The sequence below is a fragment of the Vidua chalybeata genome, chromosome 7 (genome assembly GCF_026979565.1).
Source record: "Vidua chalybeata isolate OUT-0048 chromosome 7, bVidCha1 merged haplotype, whole genome shotgun sequence".
Classification (NCBI taxonomy): domain Eukaryota; kingdom Metazoa; phylum Chordata; class Aves; order Passeriformes; family Viduidae; genus Vidua; species Vidua chalybeata.
The window spans coordinates 31,233,969-31,254,727 of NC_071536.1; the positions used below are offsets into that span (position 1 = coordinate 31,233,969).

Genomic DNA, 20,759 nt, shown 5'->3' on the forward strand with positions numbered 1-20,759 from the left:
TAGCAGAGCACTTTAAGGGTTAGAAAACCTCTACTGTCAAAACCAGCACTTCAGAGGAGCCATGGCAATTTACCTCCCTGAGAACCAGGCAACACCTGCACACACATCTAAATACAAACTCCCCCATCATTGAATCAGTAGGTTTTGGGAAGAGAAATCAAATACACAAGTCATAACATGTGGAATTACAAACAAAACATACAAAACAACAAGGCTTTTGGATTTTTGATATAGAGGCTCTTTGATAAGGAAGGGCTGGCTTACCTGTTTAACATCATATGCAAGAAGAACAAATCTTAGGTCTGGTGAAACAGAGTATCTTGATGCTTTGAAGGTTCCCTGCAATGAAGTAACAGTAAAAGTGCTTTAGCAATAGGAAAATAATAAAATCCCCTTTCCCAAGTTTTCCTACAGCTCATTTAAGAACTTCCCATTTGTAAGACTCAATTGGTTTAGAAAATCAATGTAATTTTCATAAAAGAAGGACTCACTAAATAATTCTTAGTCTAATTAGCTGGTATCAGTACAATGGCAACAGAAGAACACTAAATACCAATAAGAGGCTGATGAGTTTTTTTTTATCATCACTACAAGCACTAAGTTCAAGGAGAACAACTACAACCAATTCATTCCCAGAGGATGAAGGAAGAGACTTTGGTTGGAATGATTAAAAGGGAGATTCATCACTAGGTTAGTCTTCAAGATAATATGCAAGAAAAAGAATAGGTGTGCACTATGTTTCTACTGCTTTTCTTTTAACACTGCATATACAAACATTTTGCAAAACAACTTGAACCAAAACAAAAAGTCTTTCTTAAAATAAAATTCTTAGCAGAGAGAAAAGTGAAACAAAAGGTAGCATAATAAAACTAATAATGCTTTACATCCACTTAAGACTACATGATACCCAATTGAATTCAAGCTTGTAATTTCATCAAGGGGTAATGTTGATGTCAGAAAGAATTTAATGAATCTGCTGCATGAAAAAGACAAGAATGTGCTTTAAAGGGCACTGAAGAAAATAATTTTGAATTAATCTCAAGACATCTATTTGCAGAATGAAAGGAAAATGAAGAAATGAAAAATGCAGATAAGAACAGAAAAAAGTAGGACTGCAAAAAAAATAATAGAATGATAAAGCCATAAAATGAAAACAAATAAAAAACATCTATGTAGAACAAGATCTAGCCACTATTTAATTCCTTAAGCATCTTGTTCTGCTTAGCTTAATCCCACCTCAAAACTAATGTATTCAACAGGGGTTTAAAGGTACAACAGCAGGAAGTCACAAACTATTACATCACAAACTATATACCTGGGGAAAAAGCTTCCAATAAACTGAAAAGATGCTATATTTTGATACACAGATTAAATTCAGGTTCCTAGGTAATATAGTTAGAATCAAGCTATCCAAAAGAATTAAAGGGAAAAATACTTTTGAAGATAAACTGTTTGGTTCAGCAGCATAACAGAATCAAAAGTCAGAAGATAAATCTGCAGTCTTGAGAAAAAAAAAAAAAAAAAAAAAGACAACGCACTTAAACCATCCTTCTGTATCTACAAAGCATCCAGAACAGATTTCCACTGTGCCCAAATTTGCTTTTATGAGTTAATCATCTTTAAGCAGAGACTATGTTCATCTATGAGTAACATTCCCCTCTCCTGGCACTTCACTGAAAATATTTTCAGATGTGAAATTTACCTTTTTTCTAGCAGTTTATTAATTATTGCCCCACTACCTCAGTGTTCAGCACTCCATAACCCAGGCAACTTTCCAAATTCATTCCCAGAGAGCAGAGCTCCTAGCAGTTCAGATATTTAATAATCTGCAGTCCCTGATTGTGCCACCCCAAAGGTAACCAGCCTCTTCCTGCAAACATCTGAGCAGCTCAGCTGCAAGCTATTGGCAGTTGCAGGCAATACCAGCAAGAACTACTTGCATATTCACTTACAGAGTGTTGTGGATTTGGGATTTAAAGTCTTTTGAATCCCACTGATCTTGTTTACTCAGCTTGCACTCACCTGCAAAATTTTATTTGCCTCCAGACACAAGGTGTACATTCAATGTGAAAAACTGTATGGTAATGGGTTTTGGGCAAAGTAGTTTTCTTTTTGTTAGCATAATTGCATAATTCTGGTAAAAGGAGTATAAAGCTGTGTTATACTTTTTCTTTTACCTCACAAATAAGAAACTCAAAATTAGACCCGCAGAAATCATGTGCACATTGCCAAAGCTGATAGCAAAACTGATTTCTTTAAGTTATCATAAAAACATTATTAGCCCTTTTATTTAAGCCTGATTTACAATCAAGCCTTAAAAATAGATGTTTAATTCTAGTAGAATGGCAGAGAGATTTAAGTGACTTAAAGTGATTACAATTTCCTTAAAATTCTGGTTTTGAAGGGTCTTTTTTTTTTTTTTTTTTGGTAAAGAGAAGCACAATTTTGGCAATTAATTCAGAAACTCCTACTTATATGCACAAAAGAAGCCCTTATACATTAGAAACAGAATATTAAAACAATCACCTGACTCATTGCTCCTGCAAATAAACTCACGATCTGTGAGTCACTAAAACAAATGACAGAATTGGGTTTTTTTTCCCTCTTCAAACATGTCTAAGGGTTTTCATCAACCAACAGCTGCCTGACCCCATGGCTGAGGAGGTTAGACCAGCTGGTGGTTAAGGGCTTAAAGGGAAAGTTTTGGTCCCTGCTGTAGGAGATGAGATGTATGCCACACAAACTTCTGGGAGATCATCTATTGCACCAATCTCTCCAGGGGTTAGATATATTTATTCATTAAAAAGAACCTTGTGAGGACTCTGACCGCAAGGGTTTATTCTCTTCTCAGGAGAACACATTTTTAAGTTTAAAAGGAAGTGTTGGGGAAATACCACATTGGAAATACACTGGGAATTAAAAACCCTCAGGTCTTGTTATTAAAAATCTGGAGGATGGTTGTTCCACAGGTCTGCATATCCTCAATTTCTCAAGCTTCTTGCTTTGTCAGGAGTTATTTAGCCTTCATTAAGGAAGACAGACCTAAATGCTGCCCCATGTGACTATAACCCTATGGGTTTGCTGTGCTTAATCTCTAAGAAATGGAATTTTGGACAAATAAGCTCTGAAATTGGGAGAAATAGAGCTGCCTAATTAGGTACAGTCCAGGAATGCTGAAACAGGGCTGGCTTCCCTCTGCATCACTGCTCAGTATCAGCTAGTTAGGGACTGGGGCAGTCCAACACTGTGCACTCCATGCACCCTAATCCCTTTCCAAAGGCAGACCACAAGGTAAAAGGGAAGGGAGTTTCCTTGTTTCCCTCTACCCAGCCCCATCAAGAGTTGAAATCCCTATGAAAAACATCAGCTCTATGCAACCAGAGAACCCTTGGACTGGAGAAATTGCTGTAATCCTTGTATTGGTTACAGACCACACTATTGCATAATTCTGAGACAAAATAAATGTGGTGTTTTTAACACTTGTGCACTGTCTTCCCTGCTTAATTCACACACCTGTCAGCCATCTTTCCTATATTGCTGCTTTGACATGATTTCACTTTTTCAGACATAAATTATCCTTATATCTGATCTTTCATTCCTCACTCGACCAAATCTCCCACTGACTGTAAAATCAGGTCTAGCCATATGAAACACTGTATTTCTAGGTTTCTTTGAAATACCTCCTGTGATAAGAGTTTTAATTCTTCTCCTGACAGTGATGCATGATGTGATGACCTCAGTGGTCCCACTGCCACCACAGATTGCAACAGTAAAAGCCAAATCCAGGCAAAAAGACAGAATCTGAACAGGTTTTTGTCCTTCAGCTTTCCAGTTTCTTTCTCTCATCCACCTTTCAAGAATTGCTAAAATGTAGTCTTGCATGGAAAAGAAGAATTGGCTTTTTCCATCTTTCCATATGGATGATTAAAATGGAACATAGAATTCCAGTGAACAATATATTCTCAAGTTTGATTTCCAAAGTCAGTATTTCTTTCTCTTTCTAATTTTGCAACGTTATGTGTGTTTTCCTGTTAACAGAAATACCTGTTATGATGGTGTTTAAGAAAAAATTTAGGCTTGGTTTAGGCTCTGCATCCTCAGCAAGGACCCCTAGTATCAGATTTTTTTATTTCTCCTGTTTTCTTAAAACCCTGGTTCTGAGCTACTGACGTACTGGTGACTCTCTTCATCTTTCACATACTATAAAATGTTGGGTTAACTGGTTTTGTGGATTTTAATTACTATGACATTTAAATCAGTGCCTTATTCATAATCTTTCAAAAACATGGTATAGAGCAAACAGATGAAGTTAACTGTAATACACTCTAGCCCAGAGTTGTAAAAGTATTTTTGTAACATATATACTTTACAGTATTCTTTTTCCATAGTTTCAGTTGGATGGTTTTAAGTTAAATAATATATCATAGTTAAAACTGATTTAAAGAAATGTTCACTGTTGTGGAGTTTATTTATTTGTCTGGTTTAGGTTTTTTCCTTTAGTTTTACCCCTCCTGATGTTTCAGTTTCTTGTGCTTCTATTTTCCCCAGAATTTCATCTTCCACACTCCTGTTATTCTCCTTCTCCAGCTTTTGTTTAGTGCTCCCTTAACACACATTTAGGCTTTATATTTTTTTATTATTATTTATCCAGAATGAAATATTTTAAGACCTTCAGGAATATTACTTTAGAGCTTGGTGGCAACCAGGAAATTATGCATCTCTCTATTGCACATCTGTATCAGAAATTTAACTTAATGGTGTAGTGGAATCTCAGTGGCTGGGAGTTCATCAGCATTCACAGGTATCCAGCTCCACTTATCAGACAGGCATTGGCCAAATGGCATAAAAGGAGTCAGGTAGGATGGAATTACAGGAGCTGCAAGAGGAGAAGGCATTTGGCATGTCACAGTTCCCTTGGGAGGCACTGGCAGTCCAGGGAACAATGGGATTCTCCTTCACCGCCACTGCTGTGACTGAAAGGACAAGATGGACCATGAGAAAGAGCAGAGAGTGGAGCCCAGCAGAAGAGCAAGGTTTGTAGCACTGAAAACAGGCAACCTCTGAGAAAGACAGGTTGTAATTAGAAAAATGTGCTATAATTGGAATGATGAAAAGTTTGGGTTTCCAAGGTTACGTTTCTTAATGCGGTGCTTCTTCTGTCATCTGAGCATTTAATCTAGACCCAAAAATTCTGCAATGCCAGGTGCTGGAACTGTTAACCCTCAGTTTAAAAGACAAATGTGCCTTAAAACATTATCTCAGCTGACTTCTATGCTCTCAAATACAGGAACCAAATTCTCCAAACCCACCCGGAACTCTAGGACATAAAAATAGACATGAACCAACCATGAGCCTTGCCCCACAGCCTCCCTGATAGACAATAACCTTTAACCAGTCAATCACAGAAGTTTTTCCCCCTCACATTTCCCAGGAAAATTGACATAGTTAGCCCTTAACTATATCAAGGAACAATCTTACCAGGAATAGTATTTAGAGAAATCCCACACAGACTTTCTGTAACCTGATAGTTTCACATTTTTTATGGTGAAACCTCCTTCACTTGGACAAAAACCAAGGGCCACCACCAAACCACAGTGACTGCAAACCCTTCCACGTGTCGGGCTTTCCTACCTTGATGCACAGTGGTGCACTGCATCAATAAAAACCCCTCTACTGAAATGGCTGTGCTGAGAGGGTTTTTGGACACTCAGAGGAGCATGGGAGAGTAGAGAGAATGTTACAATACTCATAATCACCTATTTACAACATGTCTGGGTCATTAAAATGTCTAGTGTTGCAACAACTATTAATATTTATGTGCTTATATAATGTTATTTAATGTATTTATTATTATTCACCCTTTCATTAATCTCTTATGCAAGGTTCTTAAAATACAAGCATGTAATCTACTCTTGCAATTAAATCTACATTAATCAACAAAGGAACTGTAATTGCATTATGATGCTGCACTGAGTTTCATGTCAAAAGAGGAAGGTGGTGTGGTGGTGGGGAACACAAAACAAACCAAAAAAAGTATCCAAAGGAAGAGAACAAGTAGGGCTGTTTATGAACAACGCTCTGTAAAACACCACAAAAGAGTCCCTGCCAAAAGCTCTGCTCGGACTGAAGCTCTCATTCTCTGCTTTTGGCTGCAAGGCCTTCACAGGGCTCCCACAGCTGGGCTGCCACAGCCTGACCACGGACCCTGAGCCAAGACTGCTCCTGCTCTGTCACCTTCTGACACCAATAGAAGGCAGCAAGGTCCTTCCCTCTCCACCTTTGTGTAAAAGATGGGCCACAGTAACACAGCAACACAACAGGTTTGAAACTCAGCAATAATTGTTTGCTGTGCACCACGATGTAGTTTCCCTTTGAGCTTGAAAGGAGTTGTGGAAAGGCACAGAAATCAAGGGGCACAGCAAGTCAGGAATTACTGGGGGTTAGAAGAGTCCAAAGCGTACAGCTGGACAGTTGTCACAAACTGAAAACAATTCCACTTGTATTGCCTGGTAGTGAAAATAAATCAACAGATTCAAAATACATTCCATCATGCACACTCCAAAACCTGGAGGAGTCCCATAAGACTAATTTCTGACAGAGGACTCTGAGTGTTTGTTAGGGTGCGTGCATGGTATCTGAATACATGTACCACAAAAGCAGTGAAAATGAGGGCTAACAAAAGTCTTACCACTTCCATAATTATTGCAGCTTTTTTAAGAGGGAGAAATGAAGGCAAAACTTCTGCAGGTTTATTTCAAAGAATTCAACACATTTGGAAAGTTCCATAACAGAACACATAGTCCCTACACACATCTTCTATCCTCTCCATGCTTGCTTTTTCCATTTTGTTTTGTGTTTAAGGGTAGTAGAACAGACTTGAGAGGCTGAGCTAGAAAGAGGAACCAGATTGACAACTTTCCCTGAGCTAAACAATCCATGTGATCCTCCATGCTCTCCTCTCCAGCTTGTGGCTGGGCTGTGTTTGAACTGATAACCTGCTTTTACTGACCTTAAGGAACAGCTGATGGCAAAAGCATTCAATAAAATGCTTGCTAAAGACTGAAACTTCTTAGCTAAATGTGGCATAATGCCACTGATTTTGGAAGTGTAAAGCGCAATAAAGTATTGACAAATGCTGAAAAGCTGGTAGGTTGTCACTTAGGATCACAGTGATAGGCAGCCCAGCCAGATGATAGAGAACATATTGTAATCATGTATCGAGGCAGCATCTCAAACACCAGGATGCCACACAGTGATTAATGTCTAGAGCTTTTTCTGGCTCCTCTTAACAGGAGACTGGTCCAGCCTCCAGCTGTGAACATTTATATGCTGCTGGCTAAGGATATTAGCTGTTTATTAGACAGCTGAAACAGGAGGGGCTACATGGATACAGTCAGAGGAAAATGTGTATTAGAAAACACCCAGAGATGTTAACAAATATTCTTTGTGCTTTGCAACTTATCCTTTTTACTTATGGCACTGTATTTGTTACCCATAATATTGCTTTGCTGATAGTTTAATATATAAAGGCCATTCTGTTTTACTAATTGAGTACAAAAAAAGATTCCGTTCCAGAAGGACAAATGAAATGCAAGAATTTCTTCTACTTCTAAATAAAACCTGATTACACTGGAAAAAAGTACTTTAATTCAAGAACTTGGGATAGATATTTCCCCTGTGTAAGAGAAGTGGGCATCCTAGAATGACAAAGCACCAGCCTTTTTTCTTTCCAGGTGCATGACTATTATTAATGGTACTTCTATAGGCTGGGGATTTGGTTATCTTCATATATGTTAACCTAGGGTTTTTTTAAAAACTGCAGCCTGCTTTTTTGATGATACACCTACTTAGTGAGCACAGCAGATTATCATTAGGGATATCTGGCTTCTACACAATAAGCAACACAAAGAAGGATAAAAGACGTATACTTTGCAGGAGTGGCAGTCTCTAGGATGCAAAAGAAGAGCCAGTGATCTGTGCCCAGTGGAAGATTGCTTCAGGGGCTGAGTAATGAGGGAAAAAAAGAAAATCTCCTCTGAGCTGCTGATTCAAACACAGTCCAATCAGGGGTAACAAAGAGTCATTACTTGCCCCTTTCCTCTGCACAAGGAGTTTATCACAGCAGTTCAATTTTCCATGGACAATTATCAACATTACTAAGAAAACCCTGCCGTTTCTCTGGCTGCTTGAGCAAAGGCAAACAGGAAAGCAAATGCAGACTGAAATCAGACTAATAACTCCCATCAAAAGGTGATTCTTCCATGACTAAAACCCTTTGATAGGGAAGAATGAAGGAACTTGCATTGCCACTGCCTATGTTGGATCTCTGCTGTATTTTTTATTAATCCAAAACATCTCTGCAGAGTCATTAAACCACCACCATTCTAATTATGCACTGATGATTAAGCAGATGTGACAGTGAGCGAGGAAAATGTTTGATTAATGATCCAGGTGTCTAACTTTAGAAGATTACATTTAGCAGTGCAAATCTGGGGACAGTCGAGCTCAGAAGAACAGGACAGCTTTTGATTTCAGCCTGACTCAGTAATGTTATCCTGTTAGGATTGTTGGCCACCAAGTCAGACAGCACAGAACATTTCCCCCTGTTCTCTTCCAAACATACACCAACAAATTTGCTGGGCCTTCTGCTCTGTTTTCAGCTTTTTATTATACTTCCTCCATATGAATACTAATTGCTGGAATTGACTATTTTTAAGTACAACACTCTCAGCTTTTGGCTGTGTAAAGAGAGGAGCTCTACAGAAAAAAAAAGATACACTTAGGTTTTTATTTTCTTCACCCTTAATTACTAGATGGTTTCTTGAATATTGCATATTTTGGATCAGTTTCCCACACTTCTGATTAATAGTAGATATGTAGTGTCTAGAGCTCACTAGGTTTGTGTGAATTGAGGAAAAATCAGTTCCATAAAAAGCCCAGAGAAGAACAACTTTACAAAAGAGGTGATACCCACGGTGTGCAGCAGCCTGTCCTTCCCAAGCCATCATCAGCTGGCAAGGCTGGGTGGCGTAATGGCCTGAACAGCCTGTCATGCTGGCACCACACTCCAGAGCACAGGCCAGACACTTCCAGCCAGAAGTGCATGGATTCCTCTGGGAGAGACTCAAGCCTCGGCATTAAAGTCAGTCCTGCAGCCGGGGATGCCCCAGCAGCTGCTCGTGCTCAGGTCATGCCCTGAAGGCACCACAGAGGCCTGGCACAGGCCTAGCTGGCCAGGAAGGGCTTACACACTTCAATAAATGGCTAACAGGGAAAGTGCTTCCTAATACTTGAGGGTTTGTATTTACAGAAATTCACCCTTCCACTGATGCCTCAGATTTCAGGTTTTATATTTTTCAGAGTCTGTGCTGCTTTAATGTGTAGTTCTGAGTGTCATATGAGGGGATGGTGAGCTCTCTTCACAGAGTAGGGAGACAAAACAATTCCTTCTCTAGCTGGGGACCAAGGACAAATGATCCAGATCTCAGGTCCAAGAGCATAAACAGCATGGACTGAAGAGAGATGGGACTTCATAGGCTAAAGCTGTAATTTGACAATTAACTCCAATATGCAAATGAACCAGAACTTACAAAATTGTGAGACCTTGTGACCAGTCATCCATTTTGTGACCATTTTGTGTTCACCGTGGGTGTAGCCCTGGCTGGGCTCTTGTGCTGCCCAAGGTCTTGTGCTGCCTGTTGAGGCTTCCTAATAAATCCCTACTTTATTCTGTAACTCCTTCTACTCTCTGTTCTAGGTCAGCCTTCACAAGGCATCACCACCCACTTACAATTGTGTCTGACAGACTTTTTTGGGCTAAGAGGTACCCTGAGGCACATCCCAGCTCACAGAAAGGGAGTCACACACACACACCCACACACCTCCTCATTAAAATATAATTCTCTCCTCCATCCTCCTCCACCTTTACACTGACCTAGGAAATCAGCATCAAATTCTTTCTCCTGAAGTTCTACTCTCCTCTTTCTGTTTTGAGGAGTTAGAAGTAAAGGTTCTATGCTTTATGCTTTATGCTTTGAAAAGAGGAATCTCTATCAGCAAAGGCCAGGAACAGACCAGGAATAAAATCAGCCTTTGCCAAAGAGCGCTGATGAAAATGAATCATCCTTTTGAGTCTGCAGGTGTAAAAGATTTTATTAAATTAAAAGTACAGGGATTAACAATAACAGCCAGTGGTCTGCATGGAGTATTTATGAGGAAAGATTGACAAGCCACACAATTATGCTGCAAAACCCTGATAAACGAGAATTACAGGGTGGAATGTAAGTGGTATCCCTGAAAATAACAGTGCCAAGCAAAGCAGAAGAAAATGCAGAGTAAAGTATTAAAGTACTTCTTAGCAATTACTGCTAGTCAGAAACCATTCTTGACCCTTTACTGGTCAAGAGGAATAATACCCAATCATCTAGTCTGCCATTAAAGCACAGAGAAACAACTAAACCAGAGATTAACATGACATTTTTCTTGGCATATTTATTTCCCTTAAGGAAAATATTCCTATGAATCTTGAACAATTTCCCCCTTTTCTAGTAGTGAGACACTCTCAACATTTAAGTAGCATTCCCACCTTTTATGAAATATTTTTTTCTGATAGACATCAGGTAGATTCCCCAGCACATATGCCAAGCACAATCCATCCTTCAGATGGTCTGAACAAAGCACAACCAACAGAATATCCTCCAACATCTTGGTTATTTACATGTGAAACAACAAATAACTTCATTCAGAAATCATTCACCGACAGAGGAATGGATTATATTTTTAATTTATATGCAGTATAGTCTAGGTTATGAACATATCTCCTCTAACTTTTAAATACTGTACCCTCTCCATCCTGTAGCAAGAAAAAAATGTTAGCAGACTTTCACTGAGAGAGAAGCAGATAATATATATTACTTACAAAAGTTGTGTTTTCCAGTAATAATGTAGTTGTATTTGTTTCTACATTCAGTTCAACAACATGTCCGTTCCTGGTTTTATACACCACTGCTGTATCTGCAATGACAAAAAAATAAGCAGTTAGCAAACACACTGAGAATTTAATCTGTAGAGAGAACCAGCATGTTAAATTAATTAGAGCATCCTTATTGCTACACACAAACAAGAGAGAAGTTTTGTTGATTTGCCTCATGAGCTTCAAAATTACCAGTTTATGCCCTATAGCATGCTCCCCTCATTCAATACATCTATGTTTTGGCCAGACAGCAAAGTAAAGTTTTGCAAAAAAACCAAAGTATTTTGTTAAACATTATATTCACATCTCCTTAGAAGTGATTCGAGCAAAACTTCTGGACTGGTCTGCATTTCTGGTGACTGGATGGACAAAGTTATGACTGTTTTAAGACAGTCCATATTCTGTGTGACTCAAGCTGAGCCACAGAATACTGAATTTTCTTGTGAACTGAATGTTAGCAAAGGAAGGTTAAAACTAAGTAGGTCCACCTGCAAAACATTTAAAACACTGTGGGATGAACTGTTGCAACTTTTTCTTTTTTCCACTCACTCAATTTATCATTTCTTGTGAGAAAAAGAATCTGACACACCTCAAGAAAAAAAAAAGAAATCTGAAATTAATTGGGATTTCTATGGAAAATACTTTGTATTTGCTTGTATAAAAACCTGCAAAATCACCAAAAAATACATAATTACTACATCAGCCTTGAGTTAAAAAAAATTCTAAATTTTCCACTATTTGTTACAAGATTGAATAGAGTGCTGATTCTCTCAGATTATTTAAAACCCATGAAAGAGATTTACACTTAATTAAATGAAACAATTTTATTATAACAATGTAAAAAGCATAAGAAAAGTTCTAAATTAAGCCTAAAGGAAACACAAAAGAACTTCCCTGATCCTCAGTAATGTCTGAGAAATTCATTACAAATCCCTGAATTTTATGAAGTGGGAAGTAAACATGACTGGAGAAAAAGGTTATGCTATCATAAAAAAAAAATACTTTGCTTATTCAGAAAAATGTAGCTCTATTTTAATTGACTCCACAGGAACTCGAGATATCCAGAACTAGTGAATGTCCTCTGGTATGTTCTGCAAAATTAATGAAGCCTCATTTGAAGAGCTTACTAAGCTATTTTAGGACCGTGGCTGGGAAGGGGGTGGGATTGAAGGAGTTTAGGACAGTATTATTAGAGCTGCTGTTTAGGAAGGCAAATCAGATTGTGAACTGTGGCATTAGCAGCAGCTCCTTTTAAAGAGAAAATATTTCAAATATTTAATTTAACAGCATTTCATAGACAGTTATTTGGTTTCAGGTTACCAATTACAGAACATGGTCGTTTCTGCAGCTTCCTTTAGGCTGTTTTGCATGCATTCTTTTAGGAACCCCAGCACTGGAAATCTCCAATGACACTGGATCACTATGCTGAGTATTATAGAAAAAAATGAAGCTGTCTGGCTAAAGAGCTGTCCCTAGTTATGGGTGAAGCATATTGTGAGAAATGGCATAAATAACCCAGAGACACTGAACAGAAGTGCTCCAAACCATGCATTTTGACCCCACAGGTGACACTAATGTGCTAAAATCCAAATGAGTACAGAATGTTACTCCTTCTCATTTATCTAGTCTCCTACATGTTATCTGCCAACAGGATTTATAGCATTGTGCCTCATTAACTAATCCTACCAAAACAAATTCACTCAGAAAAAGAACTTTCCCTTAAAATTCCTAAGAGGATCACAAATAAAATACACAGTCCTAAGGTTCTTCTTGCAAGTCCTTCACAAGGTGTGAAACAACATTTGGAATGGCAAATACTGTGAGACGTAAATTAAGGCCTTTCTTCTAGAGTTAGAAGAAAATTTACTCAATCAATCAGAAGAGAAAACTGAGTCACACCTCTTGAAAAGCCAGGCTTTACTGGGCAGTAATTATACCTCTCTTTGAACTCAGATTCAGTAGTTACCTCCTGAAGGGCATAAATCAAATGAATGTTTGCAAAATGTATGGTGGTTTGCAGGTAAAAGATTATTACCAAAATCCCATGTAAACACAGAGCATAACAGTCTTCAAAAGTAATCATAGTAATGAATATGGAAGTCCCATTCCAATCAATAGTTTTTCAGGCTGGATAATGTGATAGTTAATGGTCACACCACAGGACAATGATTTTTTTCACTGATATCTCAAATGTTCACTAAGAGCCATAAACATACTTTTTTTTTTTTTAATTTTGTTACCTAGAGTCAGAAATTCTACAAAAGAAAACACTACCTAGTCCTTAGCCTCATCCATTTGCACAGCTGATGGATTTTTTTTTTTGTTTATTATCTTGGTGCCTTCACCACAAGAAGGTTCAGGGACCTCTGACACTTCACAAAGACATTCAGACAAGTAGAGCCCTTAATTCAAAGAAATTCTCATTTAATTTGAAACAAACAGTAGTATCATGTGAAAAGCTCTCAGCTAGGCACAAATTGCAGCCCTGAGGAGCCATATTATTGATCTGAGGACATCACCAGAGTAAAAAACATCCAGTCTTAAGCAAAGGAGAATGTGAGGAAGCCTCTGTAAAGAAGATGTGTTATTGAGTCACCAGCCCTGGATGATGCACACAAAAACAATCTTGAAAACAACTGATTGAAAATTTCCTGATTATAATAGTTTTCAAATTTCTGAAAAGTTTGGAAACTCCAGAGCATTGAATAACTGATTAATTTATTCTGTTTTACTAAAACATGAAGACAGACAACCAAGGGTCTGTATGTAAGTAATCATGACATCAGTACCAAAGAAAATAATGGCACTATAAATCCAGGATTCTTCCCACAAAAATAATGGCTGGCAATATAATTAACACCTAACAGCACTTTACAGAACATAGATCTTGTTAAAAAAATTTGAGAGTGTTGTATTTGATAGAGGCAACTCTGCTGAAACTGTGTATTGGGTTTTCATCCAAGGTACTGAATTTATTTTATGACATCCAAAGCTTACATTAAACAGAATTAATGGGAAACACATTAGGAGGATTAATAACAGTATCACTGAAAAAAATAAAGAGGAAGACAGGGTTATTATACACAACTATCTTTGGAAAGAATTGATTCCATCTTGATTTTGACCTTATTTCTAAGGCTGACTGAGAAGGAGGCTGCCCAGTGGACACACACCCCTGCAGGACAACTTGATGCTCAACAGGTTCTCTACAACTTATTTGGCTTTCACAAAGAATGCAACATTAAATAAAATATTACATGAAAACAAACTCAAACAAAATTCTGGGACTGTCACAGCAGAATAAATTCACCTTAGTCAGCAACATGCTGTTATAGAATGGTACTAGCTGCAGAACCAACAGTAATTTATCACTGAGAGGCTCAATGTCCAAATTCTTATGCTATTGTATCTTTTTAAAAGTAAATATTTTCATTATCTGCCCTATCTCTAGGCAAAGAACATGGAATATACATTCTGCTGAAATGATTAATCCACATTTGAAATCACAGTTTGGATGTATATAAAAATATAGCCCTCAGTGACAGCACTATTACATAAATACAGCACCATGATAGTCTCAAGTAGTTTTTAAAATAAAAGCAGTATTTCTTATAAATAGCTTCACTAAGACTATTGTTTCTGGTTTAGATTCAACACTGCTAAGGGTTTTGTTTAAGATCAGGGTATGAGCTGGCAGGAAATGCAGCTCTATACTGTGTCTGGGGTAATATAAATTGTTCCAGGGAATATCAAAGTACAGGCAAACTATCATAAAATGAAAAGAAATCAATGCAAAACTTTTCCTATTTGACAAGCAGCTTGACCCCCATCAATTCTGCAATAATTTCTTTACCTCCATTTATTGAATTGACAACACACTACCACATCCTAAATGCTACAGAATTCCTTTGTAGCACTCACAGTTACACATGTTATGTTCACATGAATCCAAAAAAACAAAAAAATAAGATCCAGACCCTTGTAAATTTTAATGAAAAATCCTGTATTGTTTAGGACAAAAATGGAGTAACTTCCAGCCTTAAATACATCCCCATCACTGCAAATCAATCCCTGAATTGTTCTGGTGCAAGAATTTGGGCCAGGGTCTACATGGCCTTTAATGATTTGTCTTTGTGACAGCAGGACACTGAATGGTGGAGGTTTATTTGAAGAGTATAAATTCTAGTTTCACATGTCACTGAAACTAAGCAACTCATCTTGTTATTTAAATGACACAGACTGAATTAAAAGGACACACTACCACATACTTTCAAACCTCTTGAATTTTAGTCCAGTGTTCTATTCACTTTCACATCAATATTGATCCAACTTTTATTAGTTGGAAGTCTTCCTTTTTTATTGGTGGTATTTTCATCTTTAGACCTGTATGTGACACAAAAAGCTCCAGGCTGCTAATCACATTTATTCTTTTTCTGTCATGGGGTAACTCTAAGAGTCTCCAAGAGTCTCCAACATGTTAACTCCAAGAGTTAACATGTTGACACAGGTGCTATCTGCATAATTCAGCAGCAAGTCAAGGGGAGGGAGTTGTGTCCTCCACGTGAATGAGCAAAGGGGGTGTGAAATGTTGTGTCATTTCCGCAGGTCTCTAAATCTGGGATATTCTACAAGAGATTGCAGACCAATAGAGATATAAAACATGATCAGTCAACCAAGTACTAAAAGTCATCTGTGTTGTACTTGGAAAGATCCAACAGCCTCAGGAACAAGTGGGGCTTCCTTGATAAAGTATGAAAGCAAGAATCCTGTCCTGGATGAATAAGAATTTATGAAAATATAGAGACCCATCACAGGCTCACTAAAGCCACAGGACTTAGAAGATTACTGAATCTGAGCCTCTGCTACTCTGTGCATATTTCATTTAAGCCAGGCAAGACTTGCATTTCTACCTAGACTATTCCATTCTCAGAGGTTTTAAGTGATGATTTTTGACCTATAAATACACATTGAGTTATTCTTTAGCCTCGAACAGACATCATGGCAACCCATTCTTATTATAAAACTAAAACCTGCCTAGCCTGTAAATCTACATTGCCATCATGTTCACTGAGATTAACATGAATAATCTCTGCAGTTGCTAGCACTGACAAGGAGCAACAGAATTAACAGCACTTCTCTGCATGTAAAAAAAACCCGATTTTACTAAATTCACAGTACAGTTATTGTACATTTTCTTTACCAAACAAAAGTTTGGTGAAATATTTGCTAGATTTTTATTACTTGTTGATAATATGGCTTATTTAATGGGAACTCTGAGAGAAGCTTGTATGGATCAATCATTTTGAATGGATACAGGCCAAAACCAGCTTGCTAGAACCTGGCTTAAAAGTGGTTTAGAATTTACTAATACTGATATTGAATAATTTGACAAAAAAAAAAAACAACTGATTTATAAAGAAGGTACACAGACTGCTAATTGCTGGTTATTTGCACAGAGCACTGTAAATCTTAGCCTAAGCTAATTGTCCAAAGATCAGCACTCAGGCAGTTCTGTGCATAGAAACCATTGAGTATTAAGGCAATTTATCAAACAGTCTTGAGAGAGCAAGTAGATTCTAAAAAGTGAAGGAAAGAGAAGGAAATAATTCAGGCAATGCTAAAAATCTGTTCCATGGTGTCTAGAATAAGGAGGCCTCAGGGTAGTCTTCTGAAATTGCTGACAGTGTTAACCTGAAGACTGCTAATGCTTGTTTTCCCACTGAAAATATTTACTAAGCTTTGGTTTGCTTAGCTAAAATTCTGCTTTGCAGCACAAACAGCAGCATTAGCAAGTCAGAGTCCTCCTCTTATATTTTATGTTTTTTCAAATGCAAACATGCAAGAAGGTTGGTACCTTGCAGTCAACACATATGTCAATCAGCCTTTGCTGTACACAGTATTATTAGAACTGCAGATGGCATTTCATCAAATTGATTATAGAAAATGTCATGCTAATTAAAATAGAGAATGCTTCCTGATTTAATAAAGGAGGGGTGCTAGACAATTCTTTGTCTAATGAAGTGTTTACTAATTAGTCATTTACAAAGATATTAGAGATACAGACCAAATTGCAATATGTTAGTAAAGTCACGTGTCAGCTGAGCAAGATTTCCACTGCTCTTCTAAAAGGTCAGGCTGTTAGTAATGCTCTCAAGACAAAAATTATTCTGGACTAGTTTTATAATGCAATGTACTCTTGGAATGTACTCCTCCAGACAATCCTTTAGTATACAGATTTCCTATTCAAAATGGCTTGCAAAGTTGTACACACAGGCAATTCCTGTTCTTTCTGATCCCTCCTTCCTTTTTCCATCTATGCCCAACGCAAACAAACCAAAAACCAGACAGAGATCTTTCGGTGCAGCAGCTACAGGAATGGAGGTGGCACAGTGAGAGTAGCACCCTGCCAGGCACAAACGAATTAGCTCTGCTCTTCCTCCCTTCTTGAACTTCAGAATAAGTGGCCAGGCATGGACTGACCAAGAAAATTCAAATTTCCATCCATACTCAATGTACTTCCTCTTTTCCTAGTCTGGTCATTGGTTTGCAAAGCAAGTCAAGCTCAATTCATGTCAATTTTCAGTGGTCCCAGTTTAGCATATTGATGTATGAACATCTTCAACTCTGCTCAACAGCCAATATTCATTTATGAAATCCATTTCTTCTCTGTCATGCAGCGGCACAGGATCATGCCTCAGTATCACACTATCCCCATGCCCACTTCAGACAGAACAGAGGGACCAGACAGCTCCTGAATATTAACAAATCCACTGGGAGATTGATTTACAGGAAAAAAAAAAAAAAGGAAAAAAAGAAAAACAAAGTGAAATATATAGTGCAGTAAAGCCAAGCCTCTGGAGTTTGAAAGATGAGGAAGCATTCACTGCAGAGCTGTGGGAGGCAGCAAGGAGGACAGTGACCAGCAGCCACAGCTCGTAATGTTCGTGACAAGCTCAGCTAGAAGAACATCACTGTCTGCTGCCTAAGTCACTTCAAGGCATGTTGGAAAGATGGAAACACAAGGGAATTACTTCACAAAGACAACAAAGAGGCAGATAAATTGAAATGCAGGTGACCACAGAGAATGCAGCTGAATAGAGCTGCAGCCACTGTCCTGGGGCTCCACCCAGACACGTCCTGCAATCCAGGTGCTGTCAGCTCAGTTTTCACAGCAAAACTAAACCATATATTCCTCTACTATGTATTGTAATGGTAATGGAAAGCTGTTCTAATTTAGAAATTTCGAAGTTTTTCCAAGAAGTTTATCAAATCACTCGTAACTTAAACTGTAAATGTTTGAGGGCTTTGGTCCTGCTACCTGTGGCATAGAGCAGCCACAGCTTGTTGAAGCTATTTCTTCTCTAGTCTTCCTGGATGAACAAATTGTCATGCATTTCTCTTCTGCTCCCCTGGTACTCTGCTTAGGAGTGAGCACAGCACCTTTACATGGATCTGTTCACTCAAAATTTCTCAAATCAAGGCTGCCCCAGCAGGGTCTGTCTCATTTTCTGTTTCAAGAGCATACCCAGAATAACACAGCTACATCTCAGCTTCAGCTTTCTAAAATCACAATCTGAAAGCAGGATGCTGACATTGTTTAAGGATGTCAGTTAAAAAAAGTTTTAAGTGTCTATCAGTTAAAAAAAGTTGAAAGAAAATAAGAGTTGTGCCATAATTATTCTCCTATAAGAAGAATTAAGTCTCCCACATTTTAGAACACAACTGGTCAAAGGACTACAAAGTAAATTAACAAAAATAAATGAAAATGCAAAGATCTAAGTGTGTGCCAGCATAAATGGGATGCAGTTATCTAACCCAGAGAGCAATGAGTTGATGGACTAAAGCACAAAATGGGACTGTTTCTACCATTCCTCCCCATGCTTTCCCCATCCCACTATTCATAATGCAGAACTCTCCATCTGTATCTCTGTCATTACATGGAGGAAAATGTCAGGGATATTCATTCCCCCTCTTAGAGCGAAGCACTGAACATGATTTCATTGTGTTAAAAGCCAAGATAATAGACTTCGGTCTATTAGTCCATTCCATTTTGGTTGAAATGCAATTTACAGTAAATCAGCACCAAAAGAAAGGGAGGGGAAGTGGCAGCATTCATGGCACAGCCTTCTTTCTAGGCCACATCACTGCCTGAGTTACCACACAACCTTGGGTACCTACACTTTAGCTGGCTATTCTCTACGTTAAAAAAAAAAAGTCAGAGACAGAGCCTTCAAATTAGACAAAATGTTAAAAAATTTTAAAGAGGATGAATAGTGAAATCTCTAACAACACTGGTTTTCCCAGCCCACTTTACTTGGTGATGGTGAAACATCAAACATTGGTATTTTGCCAGCTCCAAAATTCGGACACAACTCCTCAGTTTTCCCAGCTACCTGGGAACATTTTTGCTCTCCTGCACTGCACCAAGGGCCATTACTGAGCCAGCTTGGCAATGGACTCAGACAGCTGTTGTCCAAATAGTGTACACGTCCCTGGACTAGTGAGAAAATTAGGGAACAAATTCTCCGTTTCGGTCACACATCCTATTCCAGCCTCTTCCCCAGAGGGATAATAAAGTACCACAATAGAGCAGCACTTCTCTGGCAGCCCTGGGAGCTGACCTTTCTGCTGAGCCAAGGCAGATGGAACACGGACAGCTCCACTCTGGAGCCGGCAGCGTGGCCCGGGCCAGATTTCACACAGACTGCTGAAGTGGCAAGGCTACCCTCTGGAGAGGACAGTGATTTCAATGAAGGGAGATTTATATGCTTCTCTACTCCTATATAATTGCAAATCTCAAATAAAACGGAGTATTTCAGCTTGCAACAGGAATGTGAACTCCCTAAGCCTTTCAAACAATCGCTCCTGGGGGCTCACCATCGTCCCTACTTCTGCAGATGCGACTGGCATTTCCTAGAAAACCCAGCAGTGAGAAAATTAAAATTCAGTGGCTATGTACATATCCCAGTAAAAGGCCAGTCTCTGGAGCAGCCATAGGGCTGCAGTTTTCTCACTCCCTTTAGTCCCCAGGAGGGCATCTCAGCAAGCTGACTCAGGCAGAGCTGGTGGCTCAGTGCCCAGCACCGCGCTCAGACAGTGAAAACATCACAGCTCTGATACCCACATGGCCCTAGGGCTGTCCTTAACAAGCTCTGTAATCCAGCTCCTGGGACTCCTGCATGTCTGGCACACCCAGCAGAGCACATCCAAGGCAAACAGGGTCATGGAGTAGGATTTCCAGGTGTACAATGACAATGCTGAATTTTTGTTTTATTTTATACTACTGAAGGATAAACAAAGAAATTTTATTATAAAAGTAAACAAAGGTAGCCAACTTTCTGTTCCCAATTACTTAACTTGCTTCTTCCAAATCTCATTCTGATTTATGAGAACAAGATGTTGATTAAATGAAGATCATTAGCTCAGAGGAATTATCATGCACTCAGTAATATATAAATCACACCAAGGCACTGTTTTGTGATTTTATTTGTATCTTTTTATGAACCTTAAATACTTGCCTATATTAAATCATTTCTACTGATAGTCATCTGTACTTTGAAGAGAAATTACAGATTCAAAAGTCACATTTCCCATTAAGAATTTATACGATTAAGAAATATTAAATCCTGTGTATCTAAATTCAACTCACAAAATGAAAGCAATTTAGGTGTTGTTTTCACACGTGTTCACCACCTACCATACTACCGAAATTCTTGGGACATAACCATGCCAGGTAATTGGAAAATTAGATGGTGAGTTTGTAGGTATCTAATCAGCATAGATATGG

The 20,759-nt window shown here is 38.4% G+C and overlaps 1 protein-coding gene across 2 annotated transcripts in view; it reads right to left on the reverse strand.

Annotated features, from left to right (window-relative positions):
• Positions 1–20,759, reverse strand: part of DPP10 (dipeptidyl peptidase like 10) — a 440,873-nt gene that overhangs the window by 116,046 nt on the left and 304,068 nt on the right. For both annotated transcript variants that reach the window (XM_053947934.1, XM_053947933.1), the window contains exons 4-5: positions 10,919–11,013; positions 265–339 (exon numbers count right to left, since the gene is read on the reverse strand). In XM_053947934.1, coding sequence (XP_053803909.1) covers positions 265–339; positions 10,919–11,013 — 170 coding nt within the window. The remainder of the gene's footprint in view (positions 1–264; positions 340–10,918; positions 11,014–20,759) is intronic.